Source organism: Perognathus longimembris, chromosome 10 (genome assembly GCF_023159225.1).
Source record: "Perognathus longimembris pacificus isolate PPM17 chromosome 10, ASM2315922v1, whole genome shotgun sequence".
Taxonomy (NCBI): Eukaryota; Metazoa; Chordata; class Mammalia; order Rodentia; family Heteromyidae; genus Perognathus; species Perognathus longimembris.
This window is the reverse complement of record NC_063170.1, coordinates 57751534-57773598: the sequence shown is the minus strand read 5'-3', so window position 1 is coordinate 57773598 and position 22065 is coordinate 57751534. Positions and strand designations below refer to the sequence as shown.

General features: G+C 41.9%; 1 protein-coding gene across 6 annotated transcripts in view; it reads right to left on the bottom strand.

Moving 5' to 3' along the window:
• Positions 1-8619, bottom strand: part of Mitf (melanocyte inducing transcription factor) — a 210400-nt gene extending 201781 nt beyond the window's left edge. For 3 of the 6 annotated variants that reach the window (XM_048356140.1, XM_048356146.1, XM_048356141.1), the window contains exon 1: positions 8408-8619. In XM_048356140.1, the coding sequence (XP_048212097.1) occupies positions 8408-8511 (104 nt within the window). In that variant the 5' untranslated portion in view covers positions 8512-8619. The remainder of the gene's footprint in view (positions 1-8407) is intronic. The other 3 variants (XM_048356137.1, XM_048356138.1, XM_048356143.1) reach the window with 2 other exon arrangements.
• Positions 8620-22065: the final 13446 nt, after the last annotated feature.

Below are 22065 nucleotides of genomic sequence, written 5' to 3'. Positions count from 1 at the left end.
TAGAATGGGTGACATTGATTATAATCCATTCTACTTATAAACTGACATATTGAATTGAAACCCCTTTGTACAACTACTTAAAAAAAAATTAGCCAGGTGCTAGTAGCTGAAGCTTATAATCCTAGCTACTCAGGAGACTGAGATCTAAGGACTGAAATTCAAAGCCAGCCCAAGCAGGTAAGTCCATGAGACGCTTAAGATCTCCAATTATCCACCAGAAAACTGGGAGTGGTTCTGTGGCTCAAAGTGGTAAGCAAAAGAGCTCAGGGACAGCACCCAAATCCCAAGTTCAAGCCCCATGACTGAAACAAAAGAAACTTTTTTAAATAAAAATTTTAAAACCAACCTGGAGAAATGGGCTTTCCATTAAGGAGCCAAACCCAGCCTTCTGAAATGCCTGGCAACAAAAGAGAGTGGAGGTATTTCAATAGAGATCCCAGGCTGCCTTGCGGGGTCTTTTTGCCCTCATCTGTCTCCACAGAGACACAGATTTTGTGCCCTGAGATAGACTTTTCCTCTCATTGCACAATGTTGACTACACTCCACAAAGTCATAAACTGCAAATGTATCTTTATAATATCAAAGACTTAATTACTGCACTTAATATCCCTGTCCTGCCTTCTTATTTTCTCCAAATAACGCACATTTGGAATGCTGTCAAACATATTTTTATAATTTACTCTGGTTAAACAAACCTGGCAATAAAGTACATTTTCTACTTAACATCTACTCACAAACATGCACACACACACACACACACACACACACACACACACACAAATGAAGTTGCTTGTTGTCCTTGAAAAGTGACACACAAAAAAAGGTAGCCAAGGATTTTCTTGTCCTGTTATTTATCCTAATACTGCCAGTTCTGAAACAAAGCAGTTGGAGAGAGAAATTTAGTAACTTTGATTTGTCCCAAGATACATTTTTTTACACTGAGGTCCTATTCCTGACAGTAAGCACATGTGACCTGTTCTAAAAAAAGGATATTTTCCACTTCTTGCACAACTGGAGCAGATATAAACATCAGCCTGTACAAACTGCACTGCAGAACTCAAAGGGAAATTAAACATCCACACACTTAAAGAAATTCTATAAATAGCAGTACTCGGGCAAAGGAAATCTCCAATAACACCCAAAACCAACACTTAGAATCCCACTTTAATCAAGAGTTCCATCTAATCATCCCACAAAACGAATCTGCATAATAAGATTTGAACATCTGCCAGGTTCAGGCACCTAAGTCTGTGTCTTTTGCTTCAGATACATGATTCTACACATGTTTTAGCTCTTGTTGGAAAGTAGAAAAGAACTGTGATCACAGTAAAATTCTACCAGAAAAGAACTATATCATGTATCAAAAGTACTAGATACCATGCAAATTAGATTTACACATTTTTGCCCCAGTTTTAAAACATGTGCCAACCCCACAAGGATGAATTCAACTGATGCTGTTTCACAGGTAAAGAAGTTGAGACTCAACAACCATGAATACCAATGCAGCAGCTAGTGCAAAACCATGACCACAAAGCTTCAATATGACTCCCTCCACTCCTGCTACCATTCCTGTGGCTTGATGCCCTCCAAAGCATAGGCCATTACCTATAAAGAACAGGCTTGAGCAGGGCACCAGTAGCTCACACCTATAATTGTAGCTACTCAGGATGCTAAGATCTGAGGATTGTAGTTTGAAAGCCATCCAGGGCAGGAAATTCCATGAATCTCTTATCTCCAATTAACTACCAAAAAGCCAGAAGTGGAGCTGTGGCTCAAGTAGTAGAGCACTAGCCTTGAGCAAAAAAGCTCAGGGACAGTGCCCAGGCCCTGAGTTCAAGCCCCAGGACAGGCACAAAAACAAAACCAAAAACAAAAGAACAGGCTTGAGTAGTCATAGCGGAAGATCACAATAGCCCAATAGCTATACCTGAATGAACACATAAGATGATGCTAAGTGAAATGAACTCCACATTATGGAAACAAGTGGTATATCATTGTTGTAATTATTTTCAACATGCTATGTGAAACAGTATTCTTTTTTTTCTTTTCTTTTCTCTCATATTCCCTTCCCATGGTTTTACCCCCGCTATCGCTGTATCTGATCTTAGTACCCTGGATACTGTACATATGTACATTAGAACTAGAGAAGGGAAAGGGAATACCAAAATTGAGAGACAAAGGATAAAAAGACAAACTATTCCAAAAGTAACATTTATAAAACCATTTGGTGTAAACAACTGTTCAACTCATGGGGGGAGAGGGAAAGGAGGAGAGGGAAGGCAGGGGAAAAATGAGGGAGGAGGTAACAAGTTGGATAAGAAATACACTCACTGCCTTACATAGGTAACTGTAACCCCTCTGTACATCACCTGTATAATACAAAAAAAGTACATTTAACTTAAAAAAAAAGAACAGGCTTGAGTATTGCTTCACCCTGAAAGTCAAACACAAGTATCACTATTCATCCTCAAAATAGTCCCCAATTCTCCTTCTTCCAGTAAGTTCCCATTACTGATAAACACCTACTTGAAAACATTGTCTCATAGCACAGCTGGACCCATGTGTTCTTTTCCCTTAACCCTACTGCAGTTCTGGAGAGAGAAGAGTGGACCATCTTTGAATTCTGCACCATCATGTACGTTGCCTTTCATGTGGTATATAGTCTAGGTGACAAGAGCATAAACCACTTCAGTTTAAAACCAGGTCCCATCTAGTACTTAGTATGCCTCAGTTTCCTTTCCTGTCAAATAAAGATTAAAAATACAGTTTGTCCATGGCTGACATGAGAATTACTTAGTTAATACAATAAAATATGCAGAATAAAGTCTGGTTCATATTAAATAAATATCAGTATCATGATTGGTATTAATTGGCATGTACTAGGACTCAAAAGTGCATGCTAAAGGAGAATTTGTATGTATATGGTGATGCCACAATCAGCAAAAAGGAATTGTTATAAATTGGGTCAAAATTATGAAATGTCAATAGTAATACTAATTCTGTGAACACTTCATTAGAAGCAAAAAAGTAATTGAGAGAAATTTATTGCATAATACTTGCCCCCGAGAAGCTAGCTATAGTCAACAAAGTACAAACACATTCCAGAATGTAAGAGTTCACTGCTAAGTAATAAAGAAAGTAACAAGAACCACATCTACTAACATTTTCTGAGCACTCACTACATGCCAGGTACCACCCTAATAACTTCTCAAAGTCAGTGTTAAACTTTATGCTCTTAAGACACCCAGGGAGAAGGCCTCCATTTGCCAGATGAGAACACTAAACCTGTAGGTCAGCCTGTCTGCCCAAGGTCATCCAGCTGATGCCAGAACAAGACTTTACTCTCCCTACTAATGATTCCCTGTAGACTAGACAGAACTGGGGGGAAGGGGGGAGCCAAGATGACTTCCAGAAATAAGAAAAAAAAAGAAGCTGATTATCTGTTTTGCCACACAAAGAAAGTATGTTTAATATGAAGACAGAAAGGAAAATCTCAGCACAAATCCAAGAAATAATAGTGACCTTGTACCCACTTGTATGTGTGCATGAGTGTGACATGTCTTTCTCATTTTACCACATGCTAGTATAAATGTTACACATCTATGAATCCATATTCGGGGCCAGTGTTGTCATCCAGTCTTTCTATGATTAACCTAATACTTTTGCATTCTTATTTTGAATTTACAAGAAGTTTAATAAGAACTGTCTAAAAGAGTATTAAAAATATAAAAAGAATCGTTATATCACAGTTCTAACTACTTTCAACGTCCCATATGTATCTGTAGCTTCTATTATTGATGATGTTCTTTTATCACCTTCCTGTGGTTGTACCTACACTATCTCTGTAATCTTATCTGAGTATATTGAAAACCGTCTATACTGGTATTAGAAGTAGGAAATTGAAAGGGAATACCAAAATTGCGAGACACAGGGTAAAAAAAGACAAACAACTACAAAAGCAATACTTGCAAAACTGTTTGGTGTAAGTGAACTGAACACCTGCTGGGGGGGGGGGTGAGGGAAAGGGGGAGGAGGGAGGAGGGTATGAGGGACAAGGTAACAAACAGTACAAGAAATGTATCCAATGCCTAATGTATGAAACTGTAACCTCTCTGTACATCAGTTTGATAATAAAAATTTGAAAAAAATAAAAATATAAAAAGAAATTGGAATTCGAATAAGCCAATCCTGAACTCTGCCTAGGAAAAGATAACTACAAAGCCATAGAATTTTGTAGGGGAAACCAAACAAAGGAACCATGAGCTACCATGTTCTAAGATGTTGTTTTTCCATCCAAAAAGATTTACAGAGTTCTCTTGCTCCTAGGAGCTCACTGAACAAATCCACATTTGTTTCTCTGACATGACTATGCTAGTGTTTGAATTTGGGGTTTATTCTGATATTCTCCTCCACCCACTTTTCAGAACTCATTCTCAGGAGAACACACAAAGGTTCTGAAAACCTTGTTAGAGGACTCAAAAATACAACCAATTCCCAAACCAATTCTTCAATACAATATTTCCTAGCACACAGCTTCATCAGCTAATATGAGTGAAATGAGGTCCACACAATCTACATTCTCATTCCTAAAGTCAAGGAGGATTAGGAATTAACTGTGCCTCTTCTTATAAATACTTCAATAGCTGAGCCCCACTAGAGCACATATAAATCCCTCTTTGGAAAAAGCCTGGTGGAGAACCCAATGTTGAGTGCAAAAAAACTAAAATCCAACAAGAAATACTTATTGCAGACACAATTTTAGGCCAGTGGAGACGATTGTGCCCAGTTCAGGGGAAAAGACTAGGGGTACTACTAAACATCCTTCAATACATTTGACAGTCCCCTAAATGCAGAGAATCACCCGGACCAATATGTTAAAAGTACAGAGGGGGGCTGGGAATATGGCTCAGTGGCAGAGTAGTCGCTTTGCATGCATGAAGCCCTGGGTTCGATTCATCAGCACCACATAAACAGAAAAAGCTGGAAGTGGCGCTGTGGCTCAAGTGGTAGAGTGCTAGCCTTGAGCAAAAAGAAGCCAGGGACAGTGCTCAGGCCCCGAGTCCAAGCCCCAGGACTGGCAAAAATAAATAAATAAATAAATAAATAAATAAATAAATAAATAAATGTACAGAGGATGAATAACTGTTCTTAGGTGTGGGATCCCAGAGTTCACAAGAAACACAGCAGAATCCTTGTTCCCTTTCAGCTTACAGTCTGGTATGGAGACACCTACAACCAACACAATGGATTGATCAAATAGGTACTAGGTTAGGTTGTATTACCAGAAAAGGCAAAGCTGGACAAGGAAGACCCAGAATGCAGATAGCAAATGGTGACCACGAGAGTTACAGAAGGTTCATACTAGCAGTGTGGTAGGAAGAATGGGCACATGTATAGGAATACTAGCAGCTGGGGGGTACAGGGAGTGGCTGTCTAAGCAAAAGATGGTCGAGAAGTGGCAAGTGCATTATACAAGGATCCATGAGGTGAAGGTGGAGCCCGGGAAATTTTAGGAACATGAGGAAACCAATCTGGCTGAAGCACAGGGAGCTTCGCGGTGGACAGCAAGAGAAAAAAAGCCAGTATGACCATGCAGGCTGCCTTGAGCCATTTAAAGAATTTTGAGGCTACTGAGGAAAACTTGAAGCCACGTAGAGAGCAGGGCCTTCACCAGATGATGACATGATGCACCTTCAGTTTCAACACAGGCACCAAGTGATGCTTTGTTGAGGGAGCTGTCCTGTGTGCTGTAGAAGGGACGGCAGCATCCTTGGCATCTACCAGCTGAAGGTCAATAATAATCCCCATTCACTGTGATGATCTTAAGAGACTCCAGAGGTTGCCAAGTGATTCCTGGGTGACAGAATCAAGTCACTTTCTTGTTGATTAAAAAAAAATGTTACAGGAACAGTTCAGCTTCCAAATTGAAAATCTGGTAAAACTGGATGAGTACAGAAGGCAGACCAGCTAAGAAACAACTGCAATAACTCAGGTAAGGGCTGATAGTGGCTTGGCTCAGAGCAGAAACATAGGAGTTGGCAAGAAATGGGCCAGATTCTGGATCTTTTTCCCCACTCCATGAAAAATACACTGGATAGCTGATCAGGCTTCAGCAGCAATGTTAACCTTTGAATTACAAAACTTTTTTTTTTAACTACGACATATAAGGAGTGAAATGCTATAGCAAAGACTTCAGATAAAAGCAACAAGAAGGTCTCAGCAATGTGCAGCTCAACAGATTGTCACACAACAGATGTCAATGACAATACCTTCGACAACTGTGGGAAACAGCACAGGGAAACGTTGCCAGCTCCATCTATTATTCACAGATTTTATTTAACTGGTTTAATTCAAAGAGCATGTGTCTGCTCCACATACAAGATTTACAACTTAAAAAAAAATTAGCCTTCTTCAAGCTGGTTCAGCCCCTGCACCTGCTTCAAGAACCAACGTGTGAAGCCATCTCTTCCCACGTACCTACATTTTTTTCTCTTACATGTGCTCACTAGAGAGCTGCTGAAGATGTGTGCCCTTGTAAGTCCTTTTTGCTGACTCTGTAAAAAGAACAAGCCCAAATCCTTCACCAAGAGCGTGGTGGCACTCAGCTGGCTTTTTCCAGATGGCATTTTCCTCACTCCCTCAAATTCATTTAATGTTATGTATCAGCTACCATCAAAAATGTTCCAAACAGTCCAGTTAATTCATTTCTTTCAGAACCACACACACACACACACACACACACACTCATTCTGGCCATGTAAGCATTTGCTTATAGAGGCAAAAGCAGAGATTGCTCAGTAAAACACTGGTCCCTTCAGCCAAATGCACATAAAGCCCCAATGAGCATAACCAACAATACCCCTTTACACAATATTACTCAAAATCCCCAGCCCCCAACACACACACAATCTATGCTCCCTCACAGAATAGCTATTATGAAGAGAAACCACCAACTAAAGGCTGGCTTCATGCATCTAACTGCCTATGAGTTTTCCCTCCTAACTGTGTGTTAAAGGGTGTTCCAGCCAGCACAGCCAGAAAAGGTCTACTCATCCCCAGACTTTCACCCTCGACTAGGGCTCAAAGTCCTACCTCGGTGCAGAGGGAAACAAACCTAGATCCACTTTTCAACAGACCAGGAGCCATCCACCTTCCTTGTCTCCAGAAGCAAAGATTTCACCGCCTTATTCCTGACCCCTGTGCCCTCCTTTATTAACCCTGATTTCGGGACCAGCTTCCCTTTTGCCAGCGGGTCCCCCACTGCCCAGACCCTAAGTCACAGCTAGGCCAGGGCAGGAAGGTTGTGATGGTTGCTCCACTGATCAACTTCTAGTTGCAGCCTTATCTTATCTCACAACTTGAGGAGATGGAAATAAACCCTGCTTTATCTCAGACTCGAATGACCATCTCTCCCTGGGTAAAAAGAGAAAATGAGAAGTTCCAGGGTCCCAGAGGGGTGGCCGGCGGATTGGTGAGAAAGGAAAGCATGGCACCCCATTCTGCCAGACAAGCGGGAACAGAAGTGGCCAACAAGTGTGGCACAAGGGAAGTGGGCACAGCTGGGGAGGGTGATGGGAGCGCCACATTGGGGGGGGGGGGGCTTGCCTTCACTCCTCTCCCTAAAGTTTGTGACGGGCTTCGCGAAATAAACACGTGTCACTCCCAAGGAGAGAGCATGCCCAACAATCCTGTCAGGTCCAAAGCCCCCCGCCCCCCCACACACACACACCCCATCCATGGAAGGCTCTGGACTCTTCCCCAGGGAGCTTCACCTGGACCAGGAGACACGCCCCCTGCCCGTGTCCCCAGCGCGCTCCCACGTGCGGTCCAGCAGGTGAGAGGCGGGGCGCCAGGGAACTTCCTCCACCTGGAATGGGCCGCCGAAGGTTAATTTGCCCAACGGGGCCGCACGGCAGAGTCTCCTGGAGAGCTCAGAGGCTTCCCAACCCATTCCGAAGTCCCCTTCTCCGAGCCCTCAGCCCGCTGGGTCGGGGGAGGGGGGTAGTGTCTTCAGAAAAGGGGTTCAGGAGACACTGTGCCCTCCCTCAGCACACCTGGCCACGCGTTCCGCCCAGGTTCTCCTCCGCCCCCTCCACGCCCTCCCTCTCCCGCCCTCCCCGCACCTGGACCCGGGTCGCTCCCCAGCCCCCACCCGGTCTCAGCAGCTGGCATCGCCAGCCCCGGGTCCCCGGCGCCCCTCCAAAGCGCGCTCCGTCCCGGGATCCAGACCGACGCGGGCCCGGCGGCTGCGGCCCCCACCTGACGGGGGGCCGGTCGTCTGCGCCCCGAGGCAAGGGCACGGGGTCCTTGTCTCAGAACTCGAGAAGTCGGGTCTCCGGGCCCCGCGTGGCGGGCGCGGGCGCCCCCCGGGCCTCCCGCCGCACCCCCTCGGGCTGTCACCGCTCACCTGCTCTTCAGAGGTTGACTTTTGAGTTCGTAATAGGTTTTGGGCTCTTCATGAAACTCCTCCCCGACTTCGAAATCCGGCACGATCCCCGATTCCGACTGCATGGTTCCCCCTCTCGCCCGCCTTTCACTATTGGAAAGTGAGAAAGAGAGCCCGGGGAACGAAGGAAAGGTGCTGGAGCCTGAGTCTCCCCCCCCCAACCCCACCCCCCAAAAAAAGACGTGCGCCCCGCGCAGTGCCCGGCTCAGCCCCGCTAACCTGCGCGGCTGCAGCCCGCCCCGGCGCGGGGAGTTTACACTCACACCCCGGCGGGGAGGGGCCGAAGGCCCAGTGCTGACTGGGATTTGTAGTTCCTCGCACGCGAGGGCATCCGGGATCATCAGGGAAGCGGCTGGCCTTAGAAAACTACCACTCCCAGAAGCCCGTGCGCGGGCTGAGGCAACGTGGTGGACACCGCTAGTGCAACTCCTGTTTGGATTCATTGTCAATGTCAGCAGCTCCTCTCCCCCCCCCCGCCTCTCCCACTCGCCTCAAGGGTACAGACCCTGATATTTAATATTAATCAGAAAGGACTCGGCCTGCCGTCCTACCGTTACTCTTCTCTGGGCACGCTGAGGTCCTGGTTTTAAAAATAAAATACTAAAGGGCATTGGCACTGGAAAGTTTCAGCACTGGAGCTTGCCTTCAAATAGAAGGACTTCCCAAGCAGCCCTCCCGCTTCCCGGGGCTGCTGCGGACCTCTCCGCCCGTCCTCCAATGGAGCCGGGGATGGGAACTTCGCTTTCGGATGAAAATTATCAGTGGGCGAGGGGGGGAGGGGGGAGGTGGTTCTTGTGCGTTCTCTTTCTGGAACGAACGAACTCGGGGCTTTTGTCGGTGCTATTCACCCGCGGAGTGCTGCCCCTTCCCCACGTATCCAATTAGCCACCCCCTAATCTAAAGCAGCACTTGGAAGGTTTGGTTAATTGGAAAAGGCACGAGGTTACAAAACAGGGTCGTGGCGGTCTGCTTTCAATTTCTCAGTTGGCTGGGAGTTCAAATGAGATTGTTCTAACTTGTCAGGAGTGTGTCCACCCAGTTCTGAGCTTCCCAACACTCACTTAAGGTGGTGGGATCAAAGACTCGCTTTTAGGCTCATTTGTACTCCCAGTCCTGCCCTCTGATTAGTTCCAGTAGGAAGTTTTCTTTTTATTCAAAACAACAACGACGACGACAAAACAGTGTCTTGGGGCATCGGAAGGCAGCAGAAAGTTAAAGGAGCATTTGCAAGTATAAAACCCAAGAGTTGAAATCCCTCGTTCTTCTAAGAAGTTCTGTGCAATCTTAGGCATGTCCTACGGTTCCTAGAAGCTGCAGTTTCCCCATTTATGAAGGGGAAAAAAATTGGGAAACTTGTTTTAGAAGATGGTGTAAGGTCAAATGTAAGAGAAAGTGGTTTGGAATCTATTCTTTTAAAGCTGTTCAATGGTCCTTTTGTTGTTGTGAACTCAATCTTGAACATATTCTTTGCAGATTAGCAGCTCACTTGATTTGTTTGTCCTCTCAGAAGTAATTAACTAAGTCACCTAAGTGAAAACTCTAAGGCTACACTAGTGTCTAGGCACCTCCCAGGAGCTGCCTGTTAGCATGTCTTTTATTTAGCACTAGTAAATATTCACCATAAAATGGGCTGGTTTTGAGAGCTGGGATTTGGGGAAAGCGCAAGCGACACATTGTATCAGCTTAGCAATTACAAAACTCTAGTCTTTCAGTCTTTCACTATAACTACTGACATATAACAGAAAATGCCCCTGAAGAAAGCAGGGAATATTTATTGATAATGGAAACAGAAGAGTGTGACCCATTGACAGCCTCACACAAAGGAGCATGCTAAGCAGCAGATAGCTGGTATATGATCTGTACTTTTATACCCACCCAGCTCAGTAACTATTTATGACACATCTAATCTGTGCCAGGAACAGTGTGTACTAGGTATGGAGGAGACAGCAAAATTAACACATACGTGGTCCCTGCCCTCAAGATATGCTTCCTACCATTTTAGAAATAGGAATTGGATATAATTTAATAGGTAAAGACAATAAGCAGGTACACAGAACAAGTGTCTAAGTAAAGAGAAACTGGTAAAGGTAGGAATGGTAATGAAGAATTTTTAGAGAAAATGTGACTAAGGTAAGTCTTCAAAAGAAAAAAAAAGGAAAGAAGTTGGGTATCATTGGCTCACACCTGCAATCTTAGCTACTTTGGAGGCTCAGCTCAAGAGGATTGTAGTTTTCGGTTTCTGGCAATAAAATTCACAAGACTCCATCCCAATAGAAGGTGCTGGGCATGGTGGGTCCCACTTTCACACCAGTTGCAGTAAGAAGCATGAAATAGACTTGGAGTTCAGGCATGTGTCTGGATAGAACAGCAAACAAGACCCTATCTCAAAAATAACAAGAAGAAAATAAAAGCTGGAGGTTTGGCTCAGTGGCAGAGTGCCTGACTCATAAAGATGAGGCCTCAGGTTCAAGTCCCAGTAATACCAAATAAAAAGTCTTATAAGAGTGAGGGGTTTTTTATTTGTTTGTTTTGAGAAGTGGCTCTGGAGATTGGACCCAGGACCTTCTCATGATAGACAAGCTATCTCTCAATGAGCTACAGCCTTGGTTCCACTTATCTATTGTTTTAGTTATTTTCTGTTATAAATACCTATGAGGTATTTATTGGTGAAATAATATGATGTCCTGAATTTGCCATATTATCCCAATATTTCACTGCTATTCCTAAGAAGGCACAAGAAAAGGACAAATGTCAGTAGCTCATCTCTGCAATCCTAGCTACTCAGGAGGTTGAGATCTGAGGATCATGGTTCAAAGCCAGCAAGGGTAAGAAAGTCCTTGAGACTCTTATCTCCAATTGAATGCCCAAAAGCTGTATATGGCACTGTGGCTCAAAGTGGTAGAACACTCGGCTTGAGCACAAAAGCTCAGTTACAGTGCCCAGGCCAAGTTCAAGCCTCAGAACTAGCATGTGCACACACGTGCAGGCACGTGCACACACACGTACACACACAGTACAAAATAAAGAAAGATGATAAATTAGTGGTTGATCATTGAAGTTGGGTGGTGGGATGCATAAATTTACTGAACTTTTCACTCTTCTTTATGGTAAGTTTGGACATTTCCATGATCAATTAAATGAGAAAGGAAAAGGCACATTATCATAACGATCTTTAAGTGAGGGACAATGTTTGATGACACTAAATCTTTTTTTTTTAAAGGATGTCATCAAAAAGATGCTAAAAGATATATAGTAGCTGGTTCCATATGGGATATTTGCAGAACAGCAAACAGAAACAAAGCATAGTTTAAGCAGAAAGAGATAGATGGGAACTGTATGGAGTAACTCTCCGATGCTGGGGAAGAGCAGCATAGATATACGCAATGAGAAACCACTGCCAACTATACCACAGAACTGAGCTAATGAGCCATCACCCAGGCCATCACTGTGACACACCGGACACCGTCACAAGGTGCCACTGGGAATTGGATACAACCATGTTCACCACCAGGAAAATGGATTCATCCAAGTACCTATGACATTGTCTCTTCCTTTATCTTCCAATTCAAGGTGTGACTTCATTGGCAGATCTAGAATATCTACAATGAATGCTAATCACCTTCTCTCACTATGTTAGAGACTACAACATATATATATAGTGTATAAACATATATAAAGTGAACAAACATATATAGTTTTATACACTTGATATATAATAGATATTTATACATTGTAAATATATATACTATATATATTCACTTATACATATACATTAGTTTGTATATGTATTTAAGAAATTGTATATATATATTAGCCAAAATCTCAGCAATAAATGTAGATATGTATACCAAAACCCATAAATCTTTTCATTCTTCCCCTTTTAAAATATAATTCAGCACCTGTTTCTGTTTTGTTAAAACACATTCTAAAGAGTACAGAAATGAACAGGAGGATGCCAGTAGCCTAAAAGAGGGTGAGCTAGGCTGGCATGAAGAAGAAGAATGTAACCACAGACAATGCCAAGGGAGAGGGCTGCTGGGTGGGGGAGGAGGGGGTCGGCAGGCAGTGTTCTGCACCTCTTTCCAGCATATGTTCTTCCTGGATTTGCCAAGGCAGTAGAATCTAAGCCAAGATGTAGGTCATGCCCCAAGAAAACAAGCAAAGCTGCACAATGTTCAGAGATGAAGCGTGTCAAATGTGGAGGTGACTCGTTTTCAAGGCACAAATCTGTTTAATGGCTTTGGAGGCTTTCTTTAACATATCAGACAGCAGTTTCTTTGAGAACTAGTGGAAACTATGGAACTTTGTTCTAGGCAACTTCTGAAGTGCCAAGGACCTCCTTCTTTATGGTCGCCTATTCTTCTTCCAGGAATCTATTTGGGGGATCCTGACCTAGCTATAAATATATTGTAGTTGCACGTTTTGTATAATGCAGTTTCCTGGAGCTACTAGAGGAGGACACATGTGTTGAAGGAGAGAATTATATTGTACATACTGGGAAAAGAAAGTGATGTACTGTATAGTGGCACAAGCCTATATAGGCCTCCTAGCTATGGGAGAGGCAGAGATCGGAAAATCATAATTTGAGACTAGCACAGTCAAACAAGAAATTTTATGAAACTCCTTCGGGCCCAATGGATGAGCATCACAGCTCCTACACGTTTTCCCAGCTAAAGTGGAAGCACAATGGTTGGGTACACTGATGCTCACCTGTTCTTCCCAGCAAGGTGGAGAAGCACAGATAGGAGGATCACTGTCCAGGCCTGGACATAGTGTAAAAATCCTGTCTCAGAAATAACCCGTGTAAAAAAAGCAGTAGCTTTTTGGGGCAATAGCTCAAGTGGTAAGGCACCTGCTTTGCAAAGTTTGTGTTTAATCCCCTGTGCTTGCTCCCCTCACCATCATCAAAAAACAAGAATTACTTGCCATTGAAAATGCAGGTTGCCAAGCAGAAAAGATTGGTGGGAAGAATCTGCCTTTACAGCTGGCTGCACAGCTGGTTCTTTTGCACATGGAAATGTTGGAACTATTACTTTATAAGAAGGCAAACCAGAAAGAAAGAACAACCAATGGGCAAGTATTGACATGAGTCCAGAAAAAAGAAAAGGTGAGACGAAAATGACTTTTTAAAAGAAACCAAGTGATAGTTGAGAAGCTTGGATCTGCATATTAAGAAAGGATGGGCTGAGGTCTGGAAGGTGACTTCAATGACTTCAGAATGATGTCTTCATGGACCTCAACAGGAATCAATGAGCCGTAGTTCAACAGGCTGAGTGGTGAGTTTGTAGCTGTTTCCAGTACTGAGCATTAAAGCCAGGACCTTGCACATGCTAGGCAAGCTCTCTGCCTCTTGAGCTATATGTACCATTAGTATGGTTTTGCCTTCTTTCAAGCAAGAAAGAGCCTTTGGTAGCTCACGCCAGGCAGATGGTAGTCATTCCAGAGCTGCCAAGGCAGAGTGACAGAAGTGGTCAGTTCCTGTGTAGACCCATTTATTCCAAACCCAGTGCTGAGCAATGACTTGCAGCCATGCTTCTGATTCTTGTTCTAAAGTGCCCAAGGTCCCAGAAACTGGAGCAAGCTGGATAGTACAGACATACTATCAAAAAGAAATAATTTAAGCCCTAACTCTAACCCTAACATAGGAATAGTTCTACTCCTCTATATTTCTTCAAACTGCTCCCAAAGTGAGGTTATTTGTCTTATATAAAGTATTTGCAATAATCTTATTCTCAGGCTAGAGAGGTAAAATGATTTATTATTTAAAACTACAAAATGAAACTGGGCACTGGTGGCTCATGCCTGTAATCCTAGCAACTCTGAAGGCTGAGTCTGAGGATCGCAGTTCAAAGCCAGCCCAGGCAGGAAAGTCCATGAGACTCTTATCTCTAAGAAACTACTCTGAAAAAGGTGGAAGTGGCACTCTGGCTCAAGTGGTAGAGTGCTAGCCTTGAGCACAAAGAGGCTCAGGGACAGTGCTCAGGCCCTGAGTCCAAGCCCCAGGACTGGCAACAAAAAGAAAAAAGAAAAAGAGAAACAAAAAAAAAAAAACTACAAAATGTAAGTAAGTAAAAAGAAAAAAATTAAATGCTTATAAATCCACTTTTCAGAAGTATTCATTTTAAGGATGTGTCAATTGGTGTGTTCTAATTTGTGTGCCTAAAGAAATATTCACTATTGAATATGCTGCTTTGAAAACTGGACATTGACTATTGTAAATTTGCTGCTTTGTCACTGACTTTTTTGCTGTATTTATTTTAAGCAGCTTTCCTTGTTTAAGAGCTAGTTTTAATATTTTAAGATACATAATACTTTCCATCAAATAAATTTACTAAAGTTTATTTCTAGTTTCTACCTCATTGAGCCTTTAGAATACATACAAATTTTCACAGTTAAGAGTAGACATACATTTGCTCTTTTCCCCAGTAGACAAATCTTTGTTCCTATGATTTCCTCAGAATTGACTTGTGAGGCCCCAAACACACATAGTTTTTAAAACTCTTTCTAGGATGCAGATCTCACACTGCCTTTTCCTGTTTTATCCCTCTCTGGACAAAAATTATAAAGAATAAATGCTAAGGCCAGTTTTCATATCCTACATGCACCTACCCCTCTCTCATCTATTAATTCATTCCTTGAGTTTCATATTAAAAAATTCTAGTGGCCACAAAGAATGCTTTGAGACTTAGTGTTCTCCCAAATACCAAACTGTCTTTTCCTTTAGCTTTTCTTTTGCTCAATACAATCAGTTAGTGTTTAAAACTCAAGTGTTAAATAAGTCCTTTGGGGAAATCCTGCCCAACTTTATCAGATCCCCACAATTGCTCTGAGAGCCCATTCCCAAATCCCCCTAATATACTGTCTTTGATAAACTGTGGTATAATTATTTCAAAGCTTTCCATATGTAGCCGCCACCACCATTACACACACATACACACACACACACACAATGTACTCTCATGCTCACCTGGGCTGTGTGCCCCTTGAGGGCTGGGACTATGCTTGTGATAGATACTCAACGGTTGCCAACTGAGCAATGAATGGATTAGCCATAAATAGAAGAAGATATTCCACTTTCTGTTATTGTGACAAAAAAAATACAGTGCAAACTACTTGTAAAGAAGATAAGTTTATTTTGCCTAACACTGTCAGAGGTTTTGGTTCATGGTCACTTGGACCAGTGGCTTTGAGATAGGAACTCAGCACATCATGGAGGAAGGGTCTTGTTCAGCTAATGTTGACTGGGAAGCACAGGAGAAAAACCTGAGAGTGTTAATACTACCTTGAAGGTTTTGTCCCCAGTTACCTAACCTCCTGGCCTCACCTTCTATAGTTTCCACCACCTTCCAATAACACCATAGGTTGGCCGCCAAGTCTTTTACTAATTGGCCCTTTGGGGGACATTAATCTAAACCAAATTCACCAAAGCAGTCACATTTGCTCCTTTATCTAGCGATTACATGGCTAATACAAGTGAAAATTGAATTTTAACTAGTTTGTCTGTTGTGTTCATGTGTACATCAGGCAAATAATGATTGAATAAAATTACTGTTTTCTCCTCCATCACTGGGGCTTTACCCTTGTCTTAATTGTCTTGTAGAGTAGAATTTAGCCTGTGTCCCTGTGGCATTGCAGAGAAAGAGGCTGTGATCTCTTCATTAAATCAACACACAGACACGTTAAGACTTGCTACTGGGTGATTTGGAGAAATATTATGCTGGAAAATAACTGAATGAGCATATTTAGCACTTACTGAAGGAAATAAAATCAGATGCAGAAGAAAAAAAGCCAAGATGCATGCACATTTCCTGTTGTGAAGGTTACAGGGATAAACCTCAAGGGATTTGATGTTCCCCTCCACGTAGCACAAAAAAAAAAAGCTGTCAGAAAGTTTTAAAAGACAAATAGTCATTTGTTAGCTTGCAGAGGAATATAATTTTTCTTTTCCCCTGGAATCCAGCAAGAAAATGATGCTCTAAGTACTTCCAATTGATTGATCTGTAGGAGTAGTAGGATAAACTACTAAACTCCAGAAATAGGGATCTTGATGGAGATCTTAGAAAAAGATACTTCTCTGTAGGCAAATGAAGAAAGGAGGTTAACTAGATACTTAGCTCTCAACATCTTAGGGATAAAATAGAGTGGGTACTAGGACACCGAGGACTGACTAGAGGCAACTTAACACTTGTAAAACATGCAGAATTCTGGTTGGCATATAATAAGCATTGCACAAATTTTTAATGAAAAAAAAATCTGGTTTTGCTGTGCTCCAGTGGCTCACATCTGTAAGCCTAGCTACTCAGGAGGCTGAGATCTGAGGTACAAAGCCAGCCCAGGTGGGAAAGTCTGTTTGTGAGACTCTTATCTCCCAATTAACCACCAAAAACACAGAAGTGGCACTGTGGCTCAAGTGGTAGAGTGCTAGCCTTGAGCTGAAGAGCTCAGGGACAGCACTCAGGCCCAGAGTTCAAGCCCATGATCATCAACAGCAAAAAAAAAAACTGTTTTTAATCAATGTACATATATGTGTTTAATATTTATATGATGCCAGTCATATACTGAGAGACATAAGTTGACCTACTAGCTCAATATTTCAAAGCTTGCTCAATTTAGGAAAAACAAATAAATATTTAAATGCAAACCAATTATTTGGCCTTTTTTTCTGCATCAAAAGATAACACTGGTGGGTTTGAAACCTGGTTCTTCAAAGTTCAAAACTGAATTTGAGCAACATTTCGAAGTCACCCTGATTCTCAATTTCTTCATTTGTAAAAATAAAATAATAGAACCACATTGGTTTTTGAGAGCAATAAAAATAGAATCAATATAAAACAACTGCTTTAGTCATCTGTAATTAATAAACTACTGGCATATTTTATAGTAGTTGTAGTAACTACTGTCATGGCTGTGGTTACTCTACTTTTTATCATATTTTAAATAAACCTGTATGTGCATATTCATTGATTTGTATTTCACAACTGTGATTCTCCTTTCAATTCTCACCCAGTTTATTTTTTAAGAAACTTCCTGGATATATGAATATGCATTTTTGAAAATAAGCATAAATAAAAAAGTATACTGTTACAAAGAGTGATCCTTGCCCACTTGCAATTTCCTCTTTCTGAGTCACAACCAATTTTATGACAATCATTTTCTTCTCCTATATTGTGACACATAGTATGCCTCCTTATGCAAGAAAGTTCAATTTTACTGGTGCTTTTTGGTCTGCGGGACGACCTCATGGTGGAAGTGCATGGTGAAGCAAAATTACTCAGCCTATAGCCAGGAAGGAAAACAAAAGCATCTCCTTCAAGGTCACACCCATAATGACCTGAAGATCACCTACTAGGCTCCACCCCTTAAAGAAGCCACCCTCTCCCAATAGCACTTTCTAGAGACATAAGCCTTTAGGGAACATTCAAAACCCAACGATTCTTTTACATCTTCATTCTTTTACATAACTTGAAAAAACTTCATCCATGACATAGTGGGCAGCTTAGTGCATGTACTTTTATTTCTATATAGTAGGAAGTTGCCTGTGACATGAATGGTTTTTGATAGACCTCATGAACATTTCTGAATGTATGGAGAATTCTTAACCTGTAGCACTAGAAAGGAGATACTTTCTGATTTGAGACAGATCTATGAAGTTGTAGGAGGAAAGTATAAGTTGTGAATTGTATTTGGTTACCTTGGAGGCCAAATTTGCCATCAGAATCGTAATAAGCCAACTATACTGAATCACCCAGACAAGGAGTTTTTAGAATGATTATTGCAACTTCCACCGACAAGTTAATCACCTAGCGTCTCCCTGATTATCAATCTGACCAGTCTTCCTCAACCCCAGGGTGCGTTCTCTGTCTCTGTCTCTGTCTGTCTCTGTCTCTGTCTCTGTCTCTCTCTCTTTCAGATGGAGATCAAAAAGAGGGAACATGATAAAGGCACTCTCTGCCTGGATATATTGTGATTAAAACCAAACCAAACATGTTGGCTCCTGCCATTTTAAGACAGTTATATTTTCTGAATGTTTAAGTGGTTCAGTTAAGCAGGATTCCATGAAGATGACATGCTGATTAAGACACAGAATCTGCAACTAAACCACCTGGTGAAAACTAATTAAGAAGAAGCATTCCATCTCTTGAAATCCATACTACAAGAATACTCTCATAAGAGTGTAAAGATACAAATACAGAGTTTCCATGGCAGCATTTTTCTTATAATATTGGAATAACAGATTCACAAGAGGGGGAAGATGTTCCAACACATACATATGGCTTGCAGGTACATTAGGATACAGCCTGACAGTTGAATTTTACCCATGTGTTTAAAAACATCTCCTAGATGGAGCTCTAGGAGGTGACATAAAAAATGTCCCAAATAAATTGTACATGAAAAAGTATGTTGTGAAACAATGTATGTTGCTTTTGCTTTCAATTCAGAAACCAAGTCTAGGCAATTATCAATACAGGCAATAGTGCACATAGATAAACCCATTAATGGCTATCGAGGCTGAGAGAAAAATATAAAATAATTTCACTTTTAAAGCCACCCATTTGAAAAGCTTTATTTTGTTACAATGCACACATATGTATGTATGAAAGCAGGAGAAGTAATCAAAATAATATTTTAAATATATTGTTTAGGTCAGTGATGAAAATGGCAATAGTTATGGTGAGGAAAGATGATAAAGATTTAACTCATGATTATCTTTATTGTTTGATATATAACCTCTCCCTCCCCCATCTCTCTTGTTTTATGCCAGTCGTGGGGATTGAACTCAAGGCCTGAGAGCTGTCCCTAAGCTTTTTTGCTCAACATTAGTGTTCTACCACTTGAACCACTACTTGTTTTTCTGGGTGGGGGGTAGTTAATTGTAGATAAGAGTCTCACAGACTTTTCTGCTCAGGCTAACTGCCATTGCAGCCTCTTCAGTAGTAAGGACTACAGGCATGAGCCAAAGGTGCCCAGCTACAACCTCCTTTTATCCACTCCCCATATTTATTTTTACCTTTGGTTAAAGAACCATAAAAACCAGACAGCACGAGAAGGCTGAGCAATAGATATTTGTCTCCAAACTCAGAAAAGTGTATACAATCAGTACGTAGAGCTTCCTGTGGGTCAATGACACCTTTATAAAGTGTTGGTTTTTCAAGTCTGAGCAATAAGAACTAGAATATGTATTTCCTCTGTCACTACTTTCATGTTTGTTTTTTAATGTTCTGGAGAAGAACCCCAGGGCCTGAGGCATGAAAGGCAAATGCCCTATTGCTGAGCTATAGCCCAGCCTTATCAATGTTAACAAGAAATATGTGCAAACTTTAGAAGAACTGAAAATTAAATGCTTTGCAATCAACTTACAAGTCAATAATTGCTCACTTATTAACACTCACACACAGAGTTCTCTTTTAAAAGTAACAACAGTACTAGAAATACTATTATTTGGGGGGGGGGGCAGTTCTTGGGTTTTAAACTAAAGCCTCACACTAAATAGGGAGCCATAAGCCCAATCCTTTTTGTTTTGGTTTGTTTCTCCAGATAAAGTCTGCTTCAGGCTGTGATCTTTCTACCTCTGCTTTCTGAGTTTCTACTATTTCGCTATTATAAACAATGCTATAAGTAAATGAGAAGCTTTTAATTTTGCTATTCAGAAATCTATGTAAGGCATGGTGCTAGTGTTAAGTGGACATGTGTTTAAATGTAGGAAGATATGTGGCACGTCCACCATCTTCTCAGAAGGAACTTTTCCCAGGCATCCAAGAGGAGATCAGAAATCCTTTGGCACTTTGATCCATTCAACTAAACACACCCTTGTCATTAATTACACTCAGGACACTAATAGGAGAAAACAACACTGAAAACAGAGTAAGTGATAATAGAAGTTAGGGTGAAGGAAAGATGGGAACGGGGAGAGAAAGGAAGATATTAGGTCATGCCATGCACACAGGTCTGTTCAGGTGACTCAGCTCTTGTTCCTTCTACTAAAAACTCTTTACGGGGAACTGCCCAGCCCCAGGCCACACATCAGCCAACACTACCCAACTCCCTCAGGTTAGACAAAAAATGCGGGACCAAGGAGGACCAGTAAGCTTGCAATCCCAACAAGCTGACGCTTTCTCTGCTAGTAAATAGCCAACCCGACATTCCTGACCATACCTAAAGGCGTGAAGGAGGAGCCATGGCCGCCATGTTGAGGAATTGGTAGTGAGACAGTAATGTAGAGAGCAAGAGGACATCCTCCCTATCTTCTAAAACAAAACAGACTTATATCCACATGTCTGGATGGATTCCACCAAGAAATGGCAGGAAGGATAATATTTCTCCAAACAAGAAAGAATGATCTCAAGAAACAGATGTATGAAGCCAGGTGCCGGTGGCTCATGCCTGTAATCCTAGCTACTTGGGAGGCTGAGATCTGAGGATTGCAATTCAAAGCTAGCCCAGGCAGGAAAGTTCGTGAGACTTTTATTTCCAAATATCCACCAGAAAACCGGAAGTGGCGCTGTGGCTTAAGGGGTAGAGGGCTAGCCTTGAGCTGAAGAGTTCAGGGACAGTGCCCAGGCCCTGAGTTCAAGCCCCAGGACCGACAACAAAAAAAAAAAAACAAAACAGGTGTATGAAATGCAGCAGCAAGTTATGGTATAAACAATGAAGGCCAAGGCTCTGTGATCCCAAGGCTCCTTGAATACCCAGAGATATTTTCAGCTGAACATCCAGTAACTCTCTGATTTGTCAGTAAAGTGATAGCTCTTGCAAAGATTGGTTTAAAAATAAATACACTGTGGATGAACTCCTGGAGGCAAAGTATGAACCATCAGACAAGTGTCAGGATGAGTTAAAACCAGGCTTGGAAGGAGTTCCTCCACGTTTTCAGATGTTGATGTGTAGCTCACTTTACTAGCTGGTGTCCAGCAATAGCAGGCTGTTAATAGCCAGTCTTGTTGAAACCTAGCTCTCTGCCATGAAGCAATGGAAATGGGAAAACCTGTGTCACCCAATAACATTCTAGAAGGGGATAGAATTTCTGGTGCTGTGAAGATTAACTCAAATGAGCTCTATAATGTAGGGACTGCCTTTGCTTTGATACTTCTCGGAAATCTCAAGAGCATTAATATTTATTTGAGGTGCAACACACACATACACACACACAACTCAGAGAGACTGGGAAGATACTAATGCAATTACATAGGAGATTATAAGGCTAGACGTGGTTCAGTGGTAGACCACCTGTTTAGCAAGTTCAGAGCCTTGAGTTCAAACCCTAGTGCCTCAATAATATGAATAAAATGTATGGAGGGGCTGTGAATGTGGCTTAGTAGTAAAGTACTTGCCTTGTATGCATGAAGCCCTGGTTTCAGTTCCTCAATATCACATAAACAGAAAAGGCCAGATGCGGCTGTAGCTCAAGTGGTAGAATGCTAGCTTTGAGCAAAAGAAGCGTAGGGACAGTGCCCAGGCCCTGAGTTCAAGAACCAGAACTGCCAAAAAAAAAAAATAGGTGTGAAGAATGATGGAAAGGGTAATGTTAATCAAGATGTATTGTACTTATAAAGTGATTCATTGAATAGTAACCCTTTGTACAAGTACGTAAAGATAATAAAATATAATTTTTAAAAGAGATA